This window comes from Tachyglossus aculeatus, chromosome X4 (genome assembly GCF_015852505.1).
Source record: "Tachyglossus aculeatus isolate mTacAcu1 chromosome X4, mTacAcu1.pri, whole genome shotgun sequence".
NCBI lineage: Eukaryota > Metazoa > Chordata > Mammalia > Monotremata > Tachyglossidae > Tachyglossus > Tachyglossus aculeatus.
Genome location: NC_052098.1, coordinates 29,657,640 through 29,682,575, shown reverse-complemented (window position 1 = coordinate 29,682,575; position 24,936 = coordinate 29,657,640). Strand labels below are relative to the sequence as shown.

The window sequence follows — 24,936 nt, the reverse complement described above, 5'->3', positions numbered from 1 at the left end:
AAAAACCCTGCATTCATCCCTTTTCTAAACTGAAAATCACAGCAATTCACCAATAAGAGATTTGGTAAAAATTAAAACAAATTATCCAGGTTCTTCCACAACTGAATAGCTGACATTCAAATGGATATACTGAAGATTCACTTTAGATGCCTTTCTATAATGGATGGAGTAGTGAAATTAGTTCATTCATTCATTCAATCGTATTTATTGAGCACTGTGTGCAGAGCACTGTACTAAGCGCTTGGCCTTGGACTGAACCTAGACTGTGAACAGGGAATGTGTCTATCAACTCTGTTATATTGTACTCTTCCAACTGTTCAGTACAGGGTGCTGCACACAGTAAGTGCTCAATAAATACGATTGATTGATTGATTTTCTCTTTCTGGCAGCATGAAGAAATTATTGCTGCAATTCCTATTTCTGCCATCGAGACTGGATCCAGCAAGTATGTGCAAACATTTTCAGACATCATCATAATTGTAAACAATTTATCAAAAGTGCTGAACCAAATTGGCATTTATCATTGCTTCTCTGGGAGCCAGAGAAATAACCTTACGTGAGTCCAATGTTTTGAAATTCAATATGGTTGGTAATTTCATTTGGTTTTTTATGAGCAAGGAGGTTTACCTGTATGACAGCGAGAACCAGTCCATCCAGCTGGACAATCACATTGGTAAGGTGCCACACAGTGACCGCCATTCAGGCAGGGCAGGATGCATATGGCTGGGAAAAATGATGGGAAAAGAAGGATGACTAAAATAGTAAAGACAAACATTTGCTGCAGGTCACTAGAGGAGAGGTTTCGAGAATGAACACGCTCAGAAACTCAGATCATAAAGCGTGCTGTATCTAAGAAGAAAAAAATGTCGTATTGTACTCTGCCCAGTGCTTATTACAGTGTTCTGGCACACAGTGCGTGGCACATAGTAAGCATTTAACAAATACCACAATTTTTATAAGAGTGTAAAACTCCTCAAGGGCAGGAAACATTTCACTTCTCTGTATGGTACTTTGCATCCAAAAGTGCTTAATAAGTGCTCCTACTAGTCACAATTGGGGCAGAAGAAGAGCCAGTGAAAGAGATTGAGAAGGCATGTCCAGGTAGGTAGAAGGAAAACTGGCAGGGAACAGGGAGGGTGAAAGCATGATTGGGTAGCATTTCTAGAAGGGGGAAGTGTTCTACAGTGTCCCAGGTAGCTGACCTTTAGATTTGTAAGGGAGATGTCACTAGTGACTTTGGAGAATGCAATCTCAGTGGGGTGAAGGGAGCAAAAACCAGATTGTAGTAGTTAAGAGGATAATTGGATGTATACAACCCATTCAAGGAGTTTGGACTTGCTCTTATATATACCTATAGATAAATATACACACCTCCAAAACATTGCACTATCCTAAGTAGAGAATCCATATACTGAAACTAAATCTGACTACTCAGCAGTATGAGCTTCATTTCAACATCATGTGTAGTTTCTACAAAAGGGTGCACATTGGTAAATATCTTCTCTGTACTACTTAGTGCTATAACCTCAGTAGCAGTGGGAGGGTACCTCTCAACTTGCATGATGAAAACTGAAAAACAATACATTCCTGCCTTTCCACTACAGAACTCTCATTGAAATGAACAGGTCTCTGTCTCTTTTCTGAAGCACCAAATCATATATTGAAAGGAGTGTTTCTTTAGGTTATTATTAATATTATAATTATTACTGTTGTATTTGTTAAATGTTTACTATGTGTCAAGCACTGTTCTAAGCACTGGGGTAGATACAAGTTATTCAGTTCGGACACAGTCCCTGCCCCATGTGGAGCTCACAGTCTAAGTAGGAGAGAATGGGTATTGCATTCCCATTTTACATTTGAGGAAACTGAGGCATGGAGAAGTTGAGTGATTTGCCAAGGTCACAAAGCAGGCAACTGGCAGAGTCAGGGTAAGAACCCAGGTCTTCTAGCTCCCAGACCTATGCTCTTTCCACTAGGTTTTTTTTTCTGGTATTTGTTAAGTGTTTACTATGTACTAGTACTTTACTAAGCATGGGGTTAGATACAACATAATCAGGTTGGACACAGTCCATGTCCCACATGGGGCTCACAGTCTTAATCCCCATTTTCCTCAGATGAGGTAACAGGCTCAGAGAAGTGAAGTGATTTGCCCAAGGTCACACAACAGACAAGCATCGGAACTGGGAGTAGAACCCTTCTATTTCTGATCCTGTGCTAGATTACAGTCAAAAGACCTGATTTAGACCCAGTACCATAATATACTTCCTGTATGGCCATGGGAATGGAATTTAGTCTTGGATCCTTATCCAGTCAATTAAAGAAAAACAGTCCCCTACTTACTTCCCAAGAGTAGTCTCCAATGAGCCTTGAGCCCCACAATTTGAGTGAGCATGCGAGTGTTTGTGTGTGTGTGAGTGAGTGTCTATGGCTACAGTAGCTTCCCTGTGGTCAGGAAGGATGGAAAGACTGGTGACGGTCCCCTCCTCCTCCTTCTCCTGTCCCTAATCTCTAGGAATTGGGAGTGAGGCAATGATGGAGAGAGAAGACTGATATCACTCCCTCCCTTGGCCTTTTTCACCAGAGACCCCCTTCCTCCTGGAGGTCAGACTCTGGCAGGTACGAGGAGACTAGCTTAGGGCCCTAGCTTTCTTAGTCAGTTGCTGCCTGTGACAGACTCTAAACTCATCAGAGTACGTGGAGAGGATGACCCAGATAGCAACATTTCCTGTGTGTGTGGTTGTGTTTGTGTCTGATTCATCCATTTTCGGGCACTATGTCCAAAGTCATCTTGAGACTTCTTGAGAATTTTGATCCACAGAACCTAAAGGATTATAAGGCAGAGGAGGCTAATCCCAAATGTGAAAGCACTTGTGTGTGGTCAGCTTTATTCATATTGGAACAGTACCCAGCATACGGCTGATTTAAGCAATATAGATATAAAATTGATAAAGCAAGTGTCCCATCAAGGAAAGGATGAAAGCTATGAGTCATACAGTACTGATAAATTATTATAAATCCCAAAAGGAAAAAGAAAAACAACTGAAAAGTTACTAAAAAAACTACCTATTTGTCAAAGCTTATATGAGGCCATTATTAGCTCAGAATTCATTGCTAATAAAGAACCACTGGCAAACTTTGTCTTCCTAGCAAATCTCTGTTATTCTCTATTCAATAGCAATGGAACAATCTATGATTAAATAAAGATTTTTTTAACAAAATCAGCTATGTGTTCATGATTTAATAAAACTAGTACACCTTTTGAAACACATCGGGCATACTCCAAGCTAAAATGTATCAAACCAGCTGTCTTTTCCATTTTATGTGCTTGGGACTGTGGCATGAAACAAGCTGGCAGTCAAAATGGCCAGGAGCAGAAAATTAATTTTCCAGAATAGAGATTTCTGTTGAAACACCCTATGATATGAAGGTAAGAAAATCAGTCATGGCATTTTCATGGTCATTTTATCATTCAAAGAAAAAAAAATGAAGAAATGGATCCTGATTTAAAAATAATATAACCTTCTACAGTAGTCTAATGAAGACAGACAGAGGAAGAAATCACAGGTAGAGAAGTCACACGGAGGCAATGGTTTGTTAAAAATAAGAGTTTAGAACAGTGGAGAAGATTGAAGAGGTGACCAAAATTACATGATTTAGAGGTACTTATAGGCCTGTTAGTAGAGAATGGATAAAAGCCACAATAAATTTATTTTACAACGCTAGCCTAAGGAAATATGATTACTAACATTTTAACTAACTCACATATTTCTCATCTGAATTTGTTTTGGAGGAAGTTCATTTAGTGCAAATTATCCCCACATGTCATACGCTGAAATGATAATACAAATAGGTCCCCTCCTTATCACATGTTCTAATAAGAACAGATTGAGAACATTTGCTACTTACAATGAGTAAAAATGAACAGGGTGAAAGAATGCATCTGAGGAGTGATATATCAAAACAACGGGACAGCACCAACCATTGTGTGAAGTACACAAGTACCTCCCTCCCCCTGCCCCCCAGCCACACACACACAGAATGAAGTGAAGAGATGATGCCAAGGTTATGGGCTTGTGAGAGAGAGAGGATAGTTGTGCTGTTTACAGTGATGGGAAAAACAGGGAGAGGACAGGTTTGAGTGAGAAGATAAGGAGTTCAGTCTTAGAGATGTTTAATTGGAGGTGTCGGCAGGACATCCAAGTAGGTATGTCTTGAAGACTGGAGGAAATGTGAGATTTCAGTGAAGGCAGGAGGTCATGAAGATGTAGATTTGGGAACCACCTGCATAGAAGTGGTAACTGAAGCCATGGGAGTGAATGAGGTCCCTAAGGGAATGGGTGTAGAGGGAGAATAGAAGGGAACAAGGCTCAGTCAGAGAGTGGGAGGCAGAGGAGGAGCCAGAAAAAGAGATTGAGAAGGAACAGTCAGAAAGATAGGAGAAGAATCACGAGATAGTGCCAGTGAATCCAAGGTTGGCTAAAGTTTCAAGAAGAGGGTGTCAAAGGTGGTTGCAAGGTCTAGGAGGATTAGGATGGAGTAGAGGCTGTCAGATTTGGAGACAAAGTCATTGGTTACCTTAGAGAGAGTTGGTTCGGTGGAGTGAAGAGGGCAGAAGCCAGATTGAAGGGGATCAGGAAGAGAATTGGAGGATAGAAAATGGAGACAGAGAGTGTAAACTACTCTCTCAGGAAGTTTGGAGAGAAATGGTAGGAAGTAGATAGGGCAGTAACTGGAGGGAGCCATGTGGTCAAAGGAGGGGGTTGTTTAGGACAGGGGATAGAACGTTTGAAAGCAGTGGAGAGTGAACAGTTGAAGATGGCAGTCAAGGAGAGAAGAAGGGAGAGGGTGAGAGTTTTAAAAAGGTATGAAGGGATGAGGTCAGAACCACAGGTGGACGGGGTATATTTGGAGAAGAGGCAAGAGATTTCATCTTGAGTTACGGTAGGGAATATAGGGAAAATAGAAGAGGTTGGAGGAGGAGGGGAGGATTGGAAAGGAGCAAAGGATATTTTAGGGAGATCGCGTTTGATGGTTTCAATTTTGTTGATGAAGTATGTGGCCAAGTCATGAGGGGAAAGAAATGGTGGGGACAGGGGCACAGGAGACTTGAGAAGGGAGTTAAATGGAGGAAGCACTCACGTTCTTCACAGAGACGTCCCATCCAACCTTCTGAGCAAGTGCATGCATTTGGTCGTTGGCAGACTCCTCCATTTTGACAAGGGAATCGGCAGACAGCTGGAAACAAGAACAGCAATACATTTAGAAAAAAACCCAGCACATATTTAGCAGCTGCTAGGATCTCTGCTTTTCAAATCCAATCAATCAATCAATAGTATTTATTTGGCACTTATTCTTTGCAGAGCACTATACTAAGCAATTGGGACCATACAATAGAATGCATAGCTATTATCCCTGCACTCAAAGAGCTTACAACATAGTGAGGGAGACAGACATTAAAATGAATTGCAAGTAGAGGAAGCACTAGTATAAGAGTATGCACTTAAGTGCTGTTGGGGTAGGGTAAGTGCTTAAGAGGTACAGTTAAGTATATATGTGATACAGAAGGGAAGTTGAATAAGGACGGGTGATAAAGGATTAGTCAGGGAAGGTTTCCTAGAGGTGGTACGATTTTGGTAGGGTTTTGAAGATGGGGAGAGTGGTGGTCTTTTGGAGGAAGGGGGAAGGAATTTCTGGAAGAAGGGAGGGCCTGAGTAAGGGCTTGACAGTGAGAGAGGCAAAACTGAGGTACAGTGTGTAGCTTGGTGTTAGAGAAGTGAAGTGGGTGGGTTGGGTTTTTGTTTCCCTGGTAATGAGGAATGTAAATGAGATAAAATACATTAATTAAATACCAGTAGGAACTTTACCTATAGAAAGGGAACAAAGGGGAAAAGTGAGGGGCGTGGGACTGGGAAAACAACGGGGGTGCTATTTGCATAAGAGGCATTTGCTTGGCTTATTAGTGTGTTTGGGCATCTTACCAGATCTATTGATATCTAGTAGAAGGGGTTGACGTATGACCCAATTTGGCTCTACATCCCTTTTGATTGACATCTGCCTGTTAGAAGACACAATCTGTCGCCGGTCTAGCACCCACCCCCTGTTTGACTCCCCGGTGGAGGGTCCACTCCCCAGCTGCACCAGAAACTCCACTCTCCTGCTCCTGTTGGAGCTCCTCTCTGTGGCCTGGAGGGGCAGTGGTCCCAGGGCCCAGAAAATGCAGAGAGAAATGCCCCAGCCGGACACGATCCCTCCCAAGGAGTTAGGACAGAGCCGCTTCAGTTGGCACCCACCCTTTAGTCTGGCAGAGGAAACCAGACATGTCCCCGGACAGACTCTGCCCTCCTGTCCCTGCTGTGGGGGTCAGCTCCAGAAGAAAGTCCCTCCTCTCTCTTCCCCAAGGCTGCCCCCCCTTCAGAAGATCAGGTGACCTAGTAATTTAAACTATGAGATGATTGATCAGGAGCCTCTATAACGTGTTAGTTTATTGGATCAACTTGCAGGATTTTGCCTAATTAACGTGTTGCACAAAATGCATTGATACATCATGAAATTTTGGGAATGTAGCATTGTTCTCTCTGCCCCTCCGTTGGATGAAATAGCACATCTGTTCAATTGGCTACTGTGCAAAAGCGGAGCCATTAAAGTGGAGCCTACATTTCTAGGTCCTCCATCCAAGTCCATGTGGGACATGGACTGTGTCCAACCTGACTATCTATGTCAGTGTTTAGTACAGTGCTTGGTGCAGAATAAGTGCTTATTTATTGTCATATTGTACTCTCTCAAGTGCTTAGTACAGTGTTCTGCACAGAGTAAGTGCTCAATAAATATCATTGAATTGAATGAATGTTTAACAAAAGCCACCATTATTATTCAATTCAGAGTTTCTTTTTCCCCCAGAATCAGTATGTCTAAGGGTTGGAAAAGACTTTGAGAGATTGCTTTGCTCATATCCTTGCTTAAATAGTTCACGGGAAGGGCTATCATTAACCACCCATTTGATTGTCTCACCATCCCCATGGTCACTAAAGTTTTCTTTGCATCTAACTCAAGTCCCTTAAGCTGTAACTTAAGATCTATTTCCTCTTGCTATATCCATAGTAGAGGTGGAGAACAGGTAGTCATTATTTTCCATAAAATGGGAGTGGCAAATTTACCCATAAGTTCCATCCTGGAATGGCAAATTTGGTGGCAGGGATTTTTCAGAAAAAACAAACAAAACAAAAAAACTTTTTATTAATCCATGGTCTCGATACATATTGTTTTCAAGTGTGCCCTACAAAATACATGAGGGTTTTACAAAAAGGGAAGCAATGTGGGAGCTTGGAAGTGAGGATGCTTCAAATAGTCTTGAGACAGTAGTTTTTTGTTTTGTTTTTACTGACTTTAATAATGTGTGATGGAAGAAAAACTTGAGAAAAAGATGTGTTGTGACAGAATTATCGTCATTGGTCTCTTATGAAAACCATTATCATCATCCTTTGCTGAAAGATGAGGTACTGTGATTTGTAGATTTCAAAATAAGAACATGATACAATAATAGAAGACATTTGTATGTTGATTTTTATAAAAATATTAATAATCAGAGGAATGGTAATGCATATTATTATTTAGTGCCCATGGAAGCAAAATAATAAACTCACTCCTGAATGATCTCCGGCTGCCAAATGATTAAATCTCCTCCTTGGCTTTGATTTCTGTAGAGATTTTGTGAGATTCGAGTGCCTTGCCACTTTTACAGGCTATGACTGTGGAAGTTATTTATGTCAAAGATGGAGCTAAGGCCATGCCTTCTCCTTTTGGCTGCTTTTCTATGCTCAAGATAAAGCACTGAATACCATTGATTGATTGATTTAACAAATAAACACGGTGTCAAGGAACATGAGGATGCTAAGTGATGATGAGAACAGTCATTTCCCAGAAAGGACAGCTCGTATAGTGTGAACTGGTCAGATATGGAGTTAGTAGCATGGTAAAAAAACAAAACTGGACTACCTAGTTAAGGACAGGTACCAGATAGACCTCCTCTCTTCAGAATGGAAGACTATCAGGAATTGAGCCTTCCAAATATGATGAGGTACAAGTGACATTCTGATGAGTCCACTCCTGGAACAAAAGTGCTTTGCCACCATCATCAGTGCATTGCCCTGTTCAGGTGTCCCTGCCATTTTCTGTATCTGGCCTGCCTAGTTGTGCAAACAGCAATATTTTTTGCTTTGCTTTCTCTCTGGTTTCCACAAGAAATCCCACAACATACTCCCCAATCCTCACTAAAGTCACTATGAATACTTTACTCAGCAATGGATTAGGAAATGCGTGAGGGCACAGAAGTCACTTATCCTCCTTTTACAGATGAGGAAACTGACTGGAAAGGTCAAGTATCTGATCTATTAACCTGTTATTCATCCCACCTTTTAGCACATAGTAAATGCTTAAAAAATGCAATAATAACAATGATGGTTATCATTACTATTATTATTTTATTTTTAATGGCATTTGTTAAGCACTTACTTTGTGCCAGACATTGTACAAAGCACTGGAGTAAATATAAGCAAATCAAGTTGGACAGAGTCCATGTCCCACATGGGACTCACTGTCTTAATCCTCATTTTACAGATAAGGTAACTGAGGCCCAGAGAAGTTAAGTGACTTGCCCAAGTGGCGGAGCTGGGATTAGAACCCAGGTCCTCTTGACTCCCAGGCCCGTGCTCTATCCACTATGCCATGCTACTTCTCACTTATTATCTTATCATCAGATAGTCAGTATTGCAAAGCTGACTCACCCTCTCATCCAATTCCCCTGTGATCAGTAGTGCACACTGTGAGAGTCTGTTGAGGACAGGGGTGCAATCTGTAGCCGTGGAACAGAATAACTTTGTCTCTGCAGCACCAGACGCTGCTTTTCACATCACTGTTCAGTACAGCACTCACTTTGGCTGTAAGAGCTAGTGGGGTCTTGTGATTTATAAAATAGACGCTCCTGTATAGACTAGTTAGGTGGCCAGGTAATTTCTGATGTAAATTAGCCTGGAGGTAGCTGGGAAAATGCTTAACTGAAAACCTATGGACATTTTAGAAGGATTAAAGGATGTGGGGAAGGGAAAAGTGAAATAAAATAGGCCAAAAAAACCATGACAAGGATCAGAAAAGCCAATGAGTTCCACATGCTATCCTGCATAGGAACCATTGCTTCTATATTCAAATTCATTGATTGGCTCTACTTGCCCTCTAGAGGTGGGGGATGGGGAGCAATAACCTCCTTAAAAAAGTCATTTCTTTTGGGAATCATCTGAGGTTCAATTGGTCAGGGACCCCAAGACCCTCAGAGACCCTGCTTCAAGCACCAAAGCTGGCAGAAACCTCTACTTCTTTCTTCAAAATGAGAGGACGGCTTGGCCTACATTCTGCCCTCAAGTCTTTGCTAAACATATTCTTAAAACTAGTCAAGGCAAATTCTTTCATACAATATCTGACTCCTGTAAAGTCAGCATGAGCTACCCAAGCCCAAGTAACTTGGGTTTAAATTTTAATTTGGATACTGAACAACTATGCGACTGCATCTGTTGGACAGTGATGTCACTGTGCAAGCAATGTGGTTTAAAATGCTTTCAAACAAATCTAGCCAAAAGGCCGGCAAGAGAATTGCGGGAAAGGAAGCACGAGTACGAGTACAACTACATAATCCAAAGTACAAAGGGGCCGATTTCACCTACATTTCCAAGAAGCCAATGGGGCATTCTGGGAGGAGTTAGCCTAACCAGTCAATGGGGAAGAGTTTCATTCTTTTGGGTGGGGCTGAGTTTTCCTTAGAGAGTACTAAGGAAAAGGCTTAGTTTTTGTATGTTTTAGTTTGCCTAAGCTAGTCGCTTCTGATCTGGTCCTGTTGGGCTCATACCAAAAGAAGATTTCCATGAGGTAAGGTCATTTTCTCTCTGCTTACACTACATCTGGGGTAAAAAGGAAGCTATGGTTAGCTAATTGGGGGTTATTTTAAGTATAAAACTTTTCCCATCCATTTCTTCCTGGCAAAGCCTTTCGCTGTCCATGTGACCAAGTTCATGGTGAGTGGCTTTTTAGTAATCGGCCAATCAAGGTTTACATTTGCAGCTTTAACTATCTATAGCTTGGAATATCTTCTAGACTGTGAGCCTGTTGTTGGGCAAGGACCGTCTCTATATGTTGCTGATTTGTACTTCCCAAGGGCTTAGTACAGTGCTCTGCACACAGTAAGCACTCAATGAATACGATTGAATGAATGAATTCTATAAACACCCATTTTGTACCTTCTGTTGCTATTCTTTCCAAATTGCAATATGGATTAAATCTTGACTTTGGCCATAACTGTTTGAGACCGTGGTTCAGCTACGGACAGATGATGATGATGATGGCATTTATTAAGCGCTTACTATGTGCAGAGCACTGTTCTAAGCACTGGGGGGGATACAAGGTGATCAAGTTGTCCCACGTGGGGCTCACAGTCTAAATCCCCATTTTACAGATGAGGTAACTGAGGCGTAGAGAAGTTAAGTGACTTGCCCAAGGTCACACAGCAGACATGTGGTGGAGTCGGAATTCGAACCCATGACCTCTGAATCCAAAGCCCGTGTTCTTTCCACTGAGCCACGCTGCTTCTCTATATGATCTATAACCTTCCTTTTTTTGGTCTTTGTCAGACTCAAATACCCTTGTAAAAACAGAAGTGGATTTCTGTTTTAATTACAGGCATCTAATTAAATCTGATGTTAGTACATAGGAAGAATACATATCATAAAAATAGCTTCAGCCAAAACACCTGCAGCCAAAGATAATATGATCAATCTTCTCATTTGTGTTGAGAGTCATGACTTAACCAAATTCTTATGACTTAGTGCTAAAAATCACCAAGTGCAGTGAAGAGTGAGCCCAGAGTCACTATACAGTAATTTGGGTGTACTGTGGATCAGAAGTACATCAGCCCTCCACAGGGATTTCCTCTATGCTTTTCAACCCCAACATAACTCAAACGGACCTGCTCATACGAATGAATGAATGAATACCTCGGCAAGTTGGTGGTGATGTCCAGGTTCGGTTTTCTAAGCAAACACTTCTAAGGGAGCCCTCTAACATATAGCCACTATAACATGAATAGGTAATCAAGTCTCCATACTGATAACTGGTTCCTCGAGCAATGGCATTTTCTATATGAGTTGGAGGTCCACAAGAGATTTCTGAAAGAAGAATTAACCAGTTATGTTTGCATTCACAATAGACAAACCTTCCCCAAATCAACCCTGACTATCTGTGTTTCATGGTCAGGGAGAAGGAAAACCCCTTAAAATATATGCTTTAAAAAGACAGGCCTCAGTTTATCTGTCCATAAGACAATATCATAACAATGCTTGAACATCTTGCAGACTGATGATTAGTTTTCCTGATCAATCTCTAAGCTCCTGGTATATTACCACTAGACTGCCACTTCCTTTAGAGCAGGGAATGTATGCTTTGCTTCTGTTGTACTCTCCTGCTTATGGAATTTGTTAAGCACTTACTATATGTCAAAGGCTGGGGGTAGATACAACACAATCAGATCAGACCCACACTCCTAAGGATTTAGTAGAAATGTTCAGTATGCCATGCATCCAGGGAATATTCAATACTAACTGTTGAGAGGTATGAAATTGTAGGTTTAGTTTCCTGAGTTTAAGAAAACAGAATCTACAAGAAACTTAACTCAATAGATCTATTGATCTATTGAGTGCTTAATGTGTGCAGTCACTAGCCTTTTAAATCTTCTGGTTCCACCAGAATGAAAAATGAGGCTGTGTTGTCACAAAATAATTAATCATGGCACCAAGATTCAGAAATATGATACTGTGATATAATTCTGCGGCAACTAGGTAGCTCCTCCCCCAGCAAGCCCTCTTTTCTCCTAGTCCCTCTCCCTTCTGTGTCATCCATACACTTACATCTGTCCCCTTTAAGCATGTAATATTCATCCTACTCTCAAGCCCCACATCACTTATGTACACATCCATAATTGACCTATTTATATAAAACTCTGTTTCCCCCTTTAGACTGCAAGCTCCCTGCGGGCTAGGGACGTGTCTACCAACTCTGTTGTACTGTATTCTCCCAAGTGCTTGGTAGAGTGCTCTGCAAACAGTAAGCGCTAAATAAATACCACTGACTGATTTACTGCAAAGGGAAAAGTATACACTTATCTCTGTATTCTAGTTTCATGCTTGGGCTTTGAAGAATATACACTATTGCTGGAATTGAAAAGTTTGTGTACACATTATGAGGCTTGCATGGATGGGGTAAAAATGAAATCCAGAATTCAAACTGGATCCTTTTAATTACACAGAGTGTGCCATATTTTTTCTCTTTAATGAAAAGCTGTGGCCTGCAGTTTGAGATTTATAGTATATCCCCTAGGATTGGATGTGGTACGGTGATGGTTCAAGACTTCAGGAAAAGTTTTCATATCTGGGCTTATCTATGAATTGCACCCTCCCTTAAATACCAGGCTCATTTTATTCTGGTTTGGGATCTGGACAGTTCATCGAAAAATACTGTTTTCAACTGCTCTCTGGCCACTGCTTAACAGAACACACTTGGAAAGTCTTTTCCTTACCCATGGTCAAATGCGATTTGGTTAAGGTCTGGAAGGAACCTTTGGCTTTTTGATTCCAGGGTGCTTCTTTGATTGTTCAGAAATGGAAAAGAAAAACTTGAAAATGATAATGAAAGAGTGCTTAACCAGACTGAAACCAAACCATGGCATTAAAAAATTAAAATCTCCTGTGACTGGGGAAACAGTCTTTAATGAAAGTGACTGGTCTCCATTTGTATACTTACTTTCACATTTAGCACTTGTTGGTGTCCAAGTCTCATCTGGGCTACAGGTAATAACAGCTTGTCCCTGAAGCATATAGCCCTCCCTGCACTTGACAGATAGGTTCTGACCCACATAAAATTCCGTCTCAGAAAGAACAGCATTCTCAGGGATTATGAAAGGCACGGGGCAGGGATTTGCTGTTAAGAAAAAATATAATAATGCTTTGCTGCAGTTTTCCCCTTCTTTTGATTCTTAAATATTTATATTTTTAAAGCAGTAAGAGTGCCTTTTTTAAGCTCGATGTCTGGGTGCAGAAAATTTTTTTTGGAATTGAAAATTACAAATATTGAACCACATTTCCCCATGAACCATTTGTGATATGCATGTGCCAAACTCATGCAACATATTTGTAGAAATCAAATAGAAACATCAAGCAACACAGATCCCACAGATCCTGAAATGGTATAATAAAATTCTGAGTAGGAGGCAAATTCCAAGGTCTTCTGAAAATCCGACCCACCATCCATTTGATAAACCAAATAACTGCTGGTGCCCAAAATAATTTCTAACCTCACCAAGTGTGGCATTTAGGTCCCAATATTCACTAACGGGATACTGAATCTATGCAGTAGTCATAAAAATAATGTACAAAGATTTGAAAGTAGATTTAAGGTTGTGATGAAATCAATCATGAGAAACACATAGGACAATAGAATAATTTTAGAAGTTGCGATTGGGGGTATGGTCCATCCTGACCCTTCTTTCCTTCTCCTATTCTCTGCCTGATGTACAAGTTGCAACCCACACCTACCCAGGCTACCGAGCATGCCCCAAATCTCAGCAAGAGCCACAGAGAATATTCACACCCATTTTTACAAGTTCTTGCAGTAGCTCAGAGATTGAGGGTTGGAGGAGAGGGGGCAGGGTGGACATGGAGCAGAAGGGAAGTCAGGTTTCCCAGTGCCCCATCCCATTCCTCAGTTTCTTCCTCGTGTATTTTTCCCTTCCAAGTAGAGGCAAGTCTTTGGCAGGATCAGTATGATTTTGAGCCAAAGTTTAGACTACCCTGCTGCTCTCTTGTCCTCCCTTCTCTGAGCTGCTGTTAAGCCTGAAGAAGGGAAACAAACTCCTCTGTGAATTGTGCCAGGATACTGGGTAGGATCAGTAGCAAGAGACTTGCAACTAGGCAACATCCCCCTCCAACTGACCCTCATTTTTTTAACCTTTACATTTCCCCCTTCTATGATGGTTGCAAGGGAAGACCTGTGTCTTTTTTCCAGCCATCCAGCAGTCTCTGCCTCTTTATCTGCCCCCTCTCTTCTCTCGGCTTGAATAGCTCTCCTTTGCCCCTACCTCCCTTATCACTCCTCATTCTTTTCCATTTTAAAATTAGAAGAAAAAATGAAACTGATGAAGAGTATCAATTTGCCCCATGTTTGGGGTTGATTTGCTACACACAATGTGTAGCAAACATAGGAGGCTACCAAAGAGAAAAGATGCAAGTGGAAGGATTATGGAATTGCTGGAATCTTATTCTCTGGACCATCTACTTTTCCTTGCTTCATAAAATATCTCTGGGGTAGATGATTTCTAGTAACTACCAGGAATCGGCTCTGACAGGCCTTTGCCATTATAATACTGTAGATATAAGGGCCTGTTTATGCACCCTCTAAGCAAGTGAAGCCACCCTGGACTATTATTGAAAAAAAAAAAAAGAAAAAGAAAGGTAAGTCTCTGTGAAGGAGCAACAGGCCAGGGTCAAAGCTGCATGAGGTGACACAGAAAATGACCAAATGAGGTTGTTTGGGCTTTTTTTACTTAAAAGAGTACACAGCTGATTCACGGAGCATTTATACACTTGTTTAGAAGAATGGTGAGGTGAGCCCAAAGCAGTTTGTCTATCCTCAGCTATTTTGAAGGCCCCTTATACAATTCTCTCAAAGTATGAAATACAACATAAAAGAAAGGCCAGAAAAAGTCACCAAATGCCTTGATCCTATCCTCCTTTTATCACTAAGGGAGGTTTGGCCCAGAAAACATTAAATCAAATCCAAACCCATTCAGGATCATAAATTAAACACACACGTTTGCAGAAAGGTGCTGGGTAGGTCCAAATTCCACTGGCTGTGCATTCAGCACTATGCTCTCCTTCCAAGCTATATCCTCTATTGCAGGAGTAGGTCACTTTACTGCCGACAGTGTTATTTTCATACACAGCCTTCCCATTCACCAGCCCAAGTGGAACTTCACACTTGGTCTCTGGAAAGAAGGAAAGTAAATCCAAATTAATAATCTAACATTTATGGCACCACTGATTGGGATTGGCAGTTTGGGAATTTAAGATTTTGGACTGAATCCCCCCATCTCCTCAACATCTCTGGTGTGATACGGCCAGGATGCCTTAATACACAGTGCAGCTCAGGGAACTCCTGAACTGCCTCTTCTAGACGTACATTTTGTTACCATAGAGACAGCTTCTGGAGGAAGAGGAGACTTGAGTGTGGGGCGGACATGGTAATCAAAAGAGCCTGCTCCACCCCCTTTTACCCCCCAACCCACCAGCTCTAGGAGAGTTGCCAGTCAACAGCTGACAAACACTTTAGTTTTGCATCCTGAAGCTAACAGACAGGGATGTAAACTAAGGGCAAAAAAAGGAACTTCTGGGATTTGAATTATTTTTGAATATGCCTGCACAAACCCTTAGATTTTTCAACGTTATAATCTCCTACTGAGCAGTAAATAGGTCAAAAATTCGAGATTGACAAGTGAGTGGCCAGACACCAGTTGAATTGACATAGAGAAGCAGCGTGGCTCAGTGGAAAGAGCATGGGCTTTGAGTCAGAGGTCATGGGTTCAAACCCAGGCTCCACCAATTGTCGGCTGTGTGCCTTTGGGCAAGTCACTTAACTTCTCTGTGCCTCAGTTACCTCATCTGTAAAATGGGGATTAAGACTGTGAGCCTCCCGTGGGACAACCTGATCACTTTATAACCTCCCCAGCTCTTAGAACAGTGCTTTGCACATAGTAATTGCTCAATAAATGCCATTATTATTATTATTCCACCTATGACATCTAATGGATAATACAAAATAAAAATTGTGCACCCTCTCAATTTATGTTTCTTTGGAACAGGAGTGACTACATAGAATTTCCTTTAGATATTAAGATAACAAGCTGGACAGAATATAGGCAATTTATTCTGTTACAAGTTATTCAATTAATTGTCAGAATACAGTGGGATTTGGACTCATGGTTAAAAGAAAAAATTGTAGAGTACAGTCATAACCTAAGCCATTGGCAGGAAAATTTAGCTAGTACACCTAATGTAGGCAGAATTTGACTGACAAGAGGAAATCTACCATAGGAAAGGACATTGGCCATCCCAAGGAACATATTCCTCCTCCCTCTCCCTCTCCGCCCACCTCCCATCTATCCCTCACACTTTGTATGAATTTCCATATTTCCTTATGATACATGTCTATTGTATCACCACTTCAAAATATACTTGTTCTCTCCTCCATGCCAGCAAAGAGTACATTTCTCACCCCACTTTTCCTATTTCCAGCAAACTAACAGGATATTGTATCTAAGGTGTCTGTTTCCCACACTTGAATATAAGTTCCTTTAAGGTGGGGATCATGTCTACTAATTCCATTGGATTCTTCCAAGTGTTTAGCACAATGCTCTCTCTTTTTTTAAAATGGTATTTGTTAAGTGCTTACTGTGTTCCAGGCACTGTGCTAAGTGCTGGGGTAGACACAACATGATTGGTTTGGATACAGTTCCTGTTCCAGATAGGGCTAACAGTCTTTATCCCCATTTTACAGATGCGGTAACTGAAGCCCAGAGAAGTGAAGTGACTTGCCCAAGATCACACAGAAGACAAGTGGTGGAGCAGGGATTAAAACCCAGGTCTTCTGACTCCCAGGCCCGTGCTTTTTCCACTAGGTTCCACTGTGTCCTATGTAGGGAAAGAAAGGTCATCTATTTTCTTTTAGGGAAAGCTTTAAAATCTTAGGAGTTTTGCAATAAGTCCTCGAGAACAATTTTTATGTCTTCCTCCCCCATTAGAGTATAAGCAACTTGTGAGCTGGGAAGTCGTCACTTTTTTGTCTAGTACTCCCCAAGTGATTAGTGCCGTTCATTCAATCATATTTATTGAGTGAGTACTGTGTTCAGAGCACTGTACTAAGTGCTTGGGAAAGTACAATACAGCAATAGTGACAATCCCTGCCCACAACGTTGTATCCAGTGGGCTTGCAATAAACGCTGCTGCTGCTCCGAATACTACTCCTATTACTGGTCCTGCTGTCTCTGTGGCTAAAGTCTGCTAGACTTCCATCTTGCCCAGAGCAGCAAAAGAGAAGCACCCTTCTATGACCTTGCGGGCACTGTGCCTGCTAAAAATGTAGCAGGATTTCAGGGCAGCTCTATCTTGTTGCATTCTAGTTGGCCCATCGCCTCTCCATTCTCCTGCCAATGCTGCAGTGGAGGGGCGGTAGCCCCCTACTGCAAGCCTCCTTGTCTCCTCCCTCCTCCTCCTGGAGGACTGTATTATACTGGGCTAGGAAGGACAGGGCAGAACTACTTCTTTAATGAATTTGCTAAAATGATGAGCCAAACTTCAATCACTTCTAGGAGTGCTTTCTGCCTGGCTGACATGGAACTGTTTGGATTTCAATACACGGAAGTATGTTCTCAACCTACATATCCTCTTGGTTAGTTTACACATGTTCTTCCAGTATGATAGCTCCAAATGCAGCTCACAATCCTTACAGTGGTTGCCAATAATAGAGTTAACTTCTGCATCCCAATTCTATACAAAGGACAATGTTTCTCTTGGAAGGGATACAATAGCTGTCAAAACTTCAGTGGGACAAATGCTGAATTGCCTGGGAATTTCGGGGCCTCTAAGTTCTGGGAAGAGAGAATAAACTTTGGGAGCTTCTTAAACTCCAAATGCCCCTGTGCTTTGCACATAGTAAGTGCTTAATAAATGCCATTGTTATTATTATTATTATAAGTCTGGGAGCTCCACTGGGGATGGTCCCAGTACCACAAAGACTCAATGGGTCCCTGGGTCTCCCCACCTTCAAGACCTTTTTAAAGTCTCACCTCCTCCAATTCACATCAACCCAGAAGACACTAAGTCCTTGTGCAATTTTTGCCCATCCTTAGCACATCTGTATATGTGTAGACTCAATTATTCAGTAATTTCAATTGGACATATCTGTGCTATTACCTTCAATATGCTTGTTTGCCTTCCTGCTCCTATTATTTTGGAATGGGTATGGGAGTGCTGTGATGGTGAGTCAAAGGGAAATATGATGGGGTCAGAGTGGTTTTTAAAATAAAGTAATTTAGGAACGAGGAGGGTGGGGGCAGTATGGTCCGGAAGATGTCTTTTAATGGACTCTGAGTGCAGAGGAAAGAACCTCAAGTGATTAGAACAACAAAGATAGTTGTGAAGGTGATAGCACCTCTTCATGGACTATAAAAGAATGTCACCCTGGGAGAGGAGTGGGACCGCAGTTAACTGGGTGGCAAAATGTTCAGAATGAGAGGTGTGGAGGCAGTCTATAAGAAACCTGGGGTGAAGAACACTTACAAAGGAACAGTTGGAACATCTGATAAGAAGGCCAAGTGGAGAGACAGGATTTGATGAAATATGTGTGCAGGAGAGAGTGGCAATTACGAAACATGAATGGGAGAGATTTGCTTCTCTAGCCATTCAATGAGTAACATAACACTGAATTTTGGGAATGTGATCAAGTTTGGAAGGGGGGGCCTGAATCCAAAAGATCAAAAAAACAAGGAGGAAAACTGGGTTTTAATAAAATGGCGGGGAGGTTTATTAACCCTACCCAAAACCATTCCAAAATGTGAGAGATCCTAAGCACAGACATTCAGAAGACAGTCAGAGGGAGGGATGAAGTTAGGAGATTGCAAGAAAGTAGCAAATATCATTTGTTAAGGAAAAAGAGGGTAGGTGATGGATGAGGGCAATAAGCAAGATCAAGTCAGCATGAAATAAGTAACCTCAACTAACTGTTGAGGGAAGAGTTGTGAAGAGAACGCAGGGAGGCTAAGAACAATCATGGAAGGGCAGGCCACATGTATGGCGTTGCTGCTAGAAATTTTATAAGGCACCTGGAGGAGGAAGGAAGCATGGTTGATGCTGACACTAAAGGACAAGGACTGACAGGCTGAGGGAGACTCCAAGGAAGACCTGAATTTTATAAAGATCTATTTAGGAAGCAAGACTGAGGAGATCTGCAAGTGTTGGTGAGAAAAGACATATTTCAGATAGAGTCGACAGTCGGAGAAATTACAGAAAGGGAAGTGAGAGAAATTTTAAAGAAACAACTATTTCTGGTCATCTGGAATGATGTACAGAAGTGGAAACCAAATAAACAGTGGTCTATTTAAATAAGAGGAACTTGGGATGTTTAGAAAAAAAGAGTAAAATAGGCTATGAAAGTCAGAAGCAACAAGGATTAAGCTTAAACAAGAAAAGGTATCAGAAGGAAACACGAGAACAATTAATATCTAAATGCCATGCTGGAAAAGACTTTTTGGACAATGTTGGCAAAAGAGCTGGGAGACTAGAAAGCAGGGTAGAAACTCCACATAACTACTGGTATTAATATTTTATGAGAAAGTAGAAATGTGAGATTGTTTAGGAGAAAACTGGAGCATGGGCTGGAGGCAAATATAAGGGGAATGAAGGGAATGTACTTCCCAAGTGCTTAGTACAGTGCTCTGCACACAGTAAGCACTCAGTAAATACGATTGAATGAATGGATGAACGAATGAATGGCAGTAAAAGCCATTTGGAGTATTTTAAAAGATCGAGTATTGCGTGCTTACTGTGTTTAGAGCACTGTACCTAATGCTTGGGAGAGTACACTAGAGCAGAGTCAACAGATGTGTTGACTGCCCACAAGGAGTTTACAGTGTAGAAGGGGAGGCAGACATCAAAATAAATTATGGATATAAGCATAAGGGCTGTGGGACTGAAGGTGGGGTGAATAAAGAATACAAATCCAAGTGCATATGAACCAATTTATAAGATGATTTTGAAAATACCCCAATAAGGCCCTTGTACTATTGAGGTTCTCTTTCCTGAGTCTAACCCTTATGTTAATTCACGCTTGGCTATCAGCAGTCCTGACTTGCTTGCTGACTATCTTGTTTTGCCTGCTGCCTGCCCTGATAGCTTTGTCTAGCAAACCAAAGTGCTGATCATCAGCAGGCCCAGACCTCAGCCTACCTGCCCAACTCATCCAGTTCCGACTGTGGGTCTCTGCTTGGGTTCCAGCCACTGTGCTCCAACATCGTTTCACCACCCACGGCTCCTGATGCCCAGCCAGCCTGGTTGCCCCTGTCCACCCCTATCTCTAAACCAATCAATCCATCAATGGTATTTATTGAGAACTGACTGTGTGCAGAGAAGTGATTTAATCACTAGGGAAAGAACAATATAACAGAGTTTGTAGACATGAACCCTGACCTCAAGATGCAAGGCCTAGTGGAAAGAGCACGGGCCTAGGAGTCAGAGGACCTTGGTTCTAATCCAAGCTCTGCCACTTACCTGCTGTGCGACCTTAGGCTAGTCAACTTCTCTGTGACTCAGTTCTCTCATCTGCAAAATGGGGATTGAATACCCGCATTTGCTCCATCTTAGACTGAGCCCCATGTGGGACCTGATTATTTTTTATCTATCCCAGTGCTTAGTACAGTGCTTGGCATATCAAAAGTGCTTAACAAATACCACAAATATTATTATTCTAGTTGGGGAGACAGACATTAAAGTAAATTTGAGATAGGGCCAGCGATAGAAGAATACATACATTTTCACTCAAAGAGAACACGTGCCTGGCATGCAGAGGTTGTTCCAATGGATTTCCCCTTCCCAAACTCAGAAATATTCAAAAGGAGACTGAGGCTTTAGTTACCTTCACAAGATGGAAAAGGTCTACTCCAGGTCCTATTGGCGAGGCAAGTAATGTTTGATGGTCCAACCAGGTGGTAACCGGAATTGCATACAAAGGCAATGCTGTTCTGATAGGCATTTCCCATAGAAGTGAAGAAGGCATTTTCTACGGAAGGTGGTGACTCACATACGATACCTAAAATCAGAAAAAACATCCTGTGGTTTCCCATCCATATGATACTGATGTCCTTGCAACAGACGTACAACAGAATTGACCAAAGGCATAAAGAAACAGTGGGCAAGAAAAAAGGAAAATTTTCATTATGAGATTTAGAGGTCTGTGAACTCAGAGGTACAGGGTGGGAAGAAGCTGATTTGGAGGTGGTAATTCAGGATGTAAGAGCCGAGGATGCTGACATGCAAACTGCTCAGCAGTAGCAAGCGAGGTGGAAACAGAAATAGGCCCAGATTCGTTTTCAAAAGTGAGAACTTATGATAAAAGATAGAAAGAGTTCCCTGAGAGGACAATATCATATCCAATGAACGATAAGCCAATTCTCAAGCTCTGCTGTTTCCCTGTGATTTTAATGTTCCTTGAGAAAATTTCTGGAATCCATGGGAATATGGAGGAGAAACTGCTTGTGAGGCATTGTGATAGGTCTACTTAATATCATGTGAATGCTTTCACTTTTCAAATATTTGTTCGTTCACTTCGGGGAACCAAAGGAAATAAATTAGCAAACAAGCTGCTGCTGCAACTGCTCCTCTTAGTGCCAGCACACCTGTGTGGATGTATTTGGACAAGGGGAGCGGGATGTTGGGCAGGGTGGTCATCCATCTGTAGAAACATGTACATCCTGTAAAAAAAATGCCCCCAAACTGGCCACACCGGGGTAGCAGCAGGGGAACTTCCGTTTGCACCGTTCCGCAGGCCAGTGGCTTCTTTGCATGGAGCAGTCATGGGTGCGGGCGTAATGGCCACATTCTTTCCTGGCTAGGAGGGGAGGGAACTCTGGCCTTTCTGGACAATCAGTGGTGATGGCAGCACTAGCCCCGGAACTTGAACCACATTGCCCCATTCCTGATAGCAACTAAGCTGTTGCATCTGGGACAGGTGAGCTGCCTGTTACCTCTTTCTTCCCTTGCCTCTGGCACCAGCAGCAAGCTCCTGCAGGCCACCATGTTCTCTCACTTGATTTGGGCATCCCTTTTCCTCCCCACAGTATTTTTCAAATGTTGCAGCTGGGGCTGTGTAACTTTTCTGACTGCAAAGCAGGTGAAGGAGAGATAGTGTGGAAGAGAAAGAGAAATCCTTTATATTTTCCCTTAACTTCCTCCTCTCTTTCAACTCCCTTTTTCCCTTTTCTTTTCTTTCTCTCTACCCTTTTCCCTCTATCCCCTTATTGCCATCTTCTTTTCCCCTGCTCTTCTTCTTCCCCTTTCCTCTTCTTCTTTCCTGTCCTCTTCCTCCTTCTCTCCCTCAACTCCTGGCTCAGCTCCTTGTCTTCTCTCCTCTTTAGTCGCTTTTCTTTCTGGGTCAGTTTGTCTGAAAGGAAGAGTCCAGGGGGCAGTCATTGAGAGCTCTATGGCAGGAGGTGGCGGACAAGTAGGATTTCTGGAGATTTCTAGTCACCCTGAATGTCCGTCCCTCCCCCAGACCCCATACTCCACTCCTATTGGCTGAACACTCGGCATTACCTAGCTATGGGCCAAATACATGCCACAGTGAATGCCCAATTACCTTATATTATGTAAATTTTTGTCAATAAAATAGTTAGAAAGTTTGTCATGCTATTTGTAAACATCATTCCCAGCAGTTGGTTAGCCTGCAGTTGGGGGAGGATGAGAGGAGAGGACAGGTGAAGGAGGATAATGTGTTAGGGAAACCTTGACTTGGTAAGGGTATAACTTTCAAAGAAAGGTTACACACCCATGATCTTCATTATTAAATTTAAGATTATTTCATGCACTCAATACCTGACAAGAAACAATAATCGAGGGTTTAATTTTTTTTTAAGATCCTTTTTTAAATGCCTTTTGCCCTTCCTTCTTGCCAGTTAAGGGCACATTTTTCAACCCATTCCATCCACACCCACCACAAAATAAGGATTAGATCTGAAATCCTCCCTCATTAAACCTTGAAATGATGCTTTTGTTCCAGATGTTCAAAGTGCCTTGCAAGCAATTTACAGAACAAAACTGAGAAATAGAGAAGAGGTTTCAGTGACTATTATCAATATTTTCCAGATGAAGAAACAGGTTTAGTCTGCTCTGGGCAAACTTCATGTCAGATGACTGAAAAACTTTTAAAGAACCCACAATTTTCTTAACGATCCCCCAAATTCAAACTTGTTCACCAGTATACAATAAGGATACTTGTTACTAGCATGTTTTATCATAATTCAGCAGCAAAGGTCTGAAAAACAGTATGCTGAGGTCATGTGGTTGGGCTTGGGCCCTCATGCGGACCTCTTCTTTGGCCTAGGAGTTCACTTGATTGGAAGCTCCATTCTGTTCCCTTCATTTCCATTCAGTGCCACTGTCTGGATTCTAGAAACTGCCTTGAGGCCCCCAGGGTGGAAAGCTGGGAGTGGGGATAGGGCTTGGGTTAGGAGTAATATGACAAAAATGCAACCTGTCAAACAGACATGCTGATGTCAGGAGAACTGGAGTAGGCTCAGAAGTGGAACTAATGGCACGTCTTAGACCATATATCTTGTTTGCACAGGTTAATCACAAAGAAATTAGCTTAGTTGGCAGTTATGGGCATTAAGCACTTACTGTGTCAAGGATTGGCTTAAACATTGAGGTAAATACATGCCAAACAATTCAAACACAATCAACTTCAATCAATCAATAAGTCAATCGACTTTCCACTTCAAGTTAAAGTTGCCTCATACAGTCATGGCCATGAAAACTCAAGGAAATTAGACGATTGACCCGAGATCATACGGCAGGAAAGAGGCAAAGCTGGGACTGAAGACCAGGTTTTCAGGCCCCCAACACAGTATCTGATTCATTAGTCCACACTGACTCTCATGAGTGGATAATTTTATCATTTCTTGATGCAGGTAACTTCCAGAAACACACTTAAATACCTAGTTAAATAAAGTTAAAATAGCCACCTGGGAAAGTCATAATTTGTAAATAGAGGAGATGGATCATTTAAAAATGTAGTGTAAAAATGTTTTGTACTGAACAATTGTTCATTAATTCCTATTTCCACTGATTTTTGTATACAACTTTGTAAATGCAGTCCAAGCAAGCCTGTGAAAATGTGGCTAAACTATAATTGCTAAATCTCTACAGCTCTGAAAACCACTATATTTTTATTTTTCTGGCAAAGAAAATTGGCTTTTGCTGATTGTGATACTTCTCCTTCCTCTTGTAAAAATCAACACCCTACAAGTAGGAAAACAAGGACTTTTGTTGCTTGGATCTTAATGCGACCATTCATGAGGAGCGTTTCAATTACAGTGCTGTTCCTTTGGAGAAGAAAGCCTCGGAATGAAAAGAAATTGAATTAAAACCCCTGTGAAACACATTTACTAAGGCATACAATCTATACTGTGCATTTTACCACAAAACACTAATCCATTTACCAAATCAATTACATGTCTGTCACTCATAAAATACACAGGACTTCCAGATATCCTGGGACGATTTCTAAACTTCAAATCAATCAATCAATCAATCAATCGTATTTATTGAGCGCTTACTATGTGCAGAGCACTGTACTAAGCGCTTGGGAAGTACAAATTGGCATCACATAGAGACAGTCCCTACCCGATAGTGGGCTCACAGTCTAATAGGGGGAGACAGAGAACAGAACCAAACATACCAACAAAATAAAATAAGTAGGATAGAAATGTACAAGTAAAATAAATAAATAAATAAATAAACAGAGTAATAAATATGTACAACCATATATACATATATACAGGTGCTGTGGGGAGGGGAAGGCGGTAAGGCGGGGGGATGGAGAGGGGGACGAGGGGGAGAGGAAAGAAGGGGCTCAGTCTGGGAAGGCCTCCTGGAGGAGGTGAGCTCTCAGCAGGGCCTTGAAGGAAGGAAGAGAGCTAGCTTGGCGGATGGGCAGAGGGAGGGCATTCCAGGCCCGGGGGATGACGTGGGCCGGGGGTCGATGGCGGGACAGGCGAGAGCGAGGTACAGTGAGGAGATTAGT

General features: G+C 41.8%; 1 protein-coding gene across 1 annotated transcript in view; it reads right to left on the bottom strand.

Annotated features, from left to right (window-relative positions):
- Window positions 1-24,936, bottom strand: part of SVEP1 (sushi, von Willebrand factor type A, EGF and pentraxin domain containing 1) — a 230,078-nt gene that overhangs the window by 9,179 nt on the left and 195,963 nt on the right. Inside the window, exons 43-48 of the mRNA XM_038769610.1 lie at window positions 20,773-20,946; window positions 14,900-15,073; window positions 12,835-13,011; window positions 11,034-11,204; window positions 5,140-5,235; window positions 628-723 (exon numbers count right to left, since the gene is read on the bottom strand). Coding sequence (XP_038625538.1) covers window positions 628-723; window positions 5,140-5,235; window positions 11,034-11,204; window positions 12,835-13,011; window positions 14,900-15,073; window positions 20,773-20,946 — 888 coding nt within the window. The remainder of the gene's footprint in view (window positions 1-627; window positions 724-5,139; window positions 5,236-11,033; window positions 11,205-12,834; window positions 13,012-14,899; window positions 15,074-20,772; window positions 20,947-24,936) is intronic.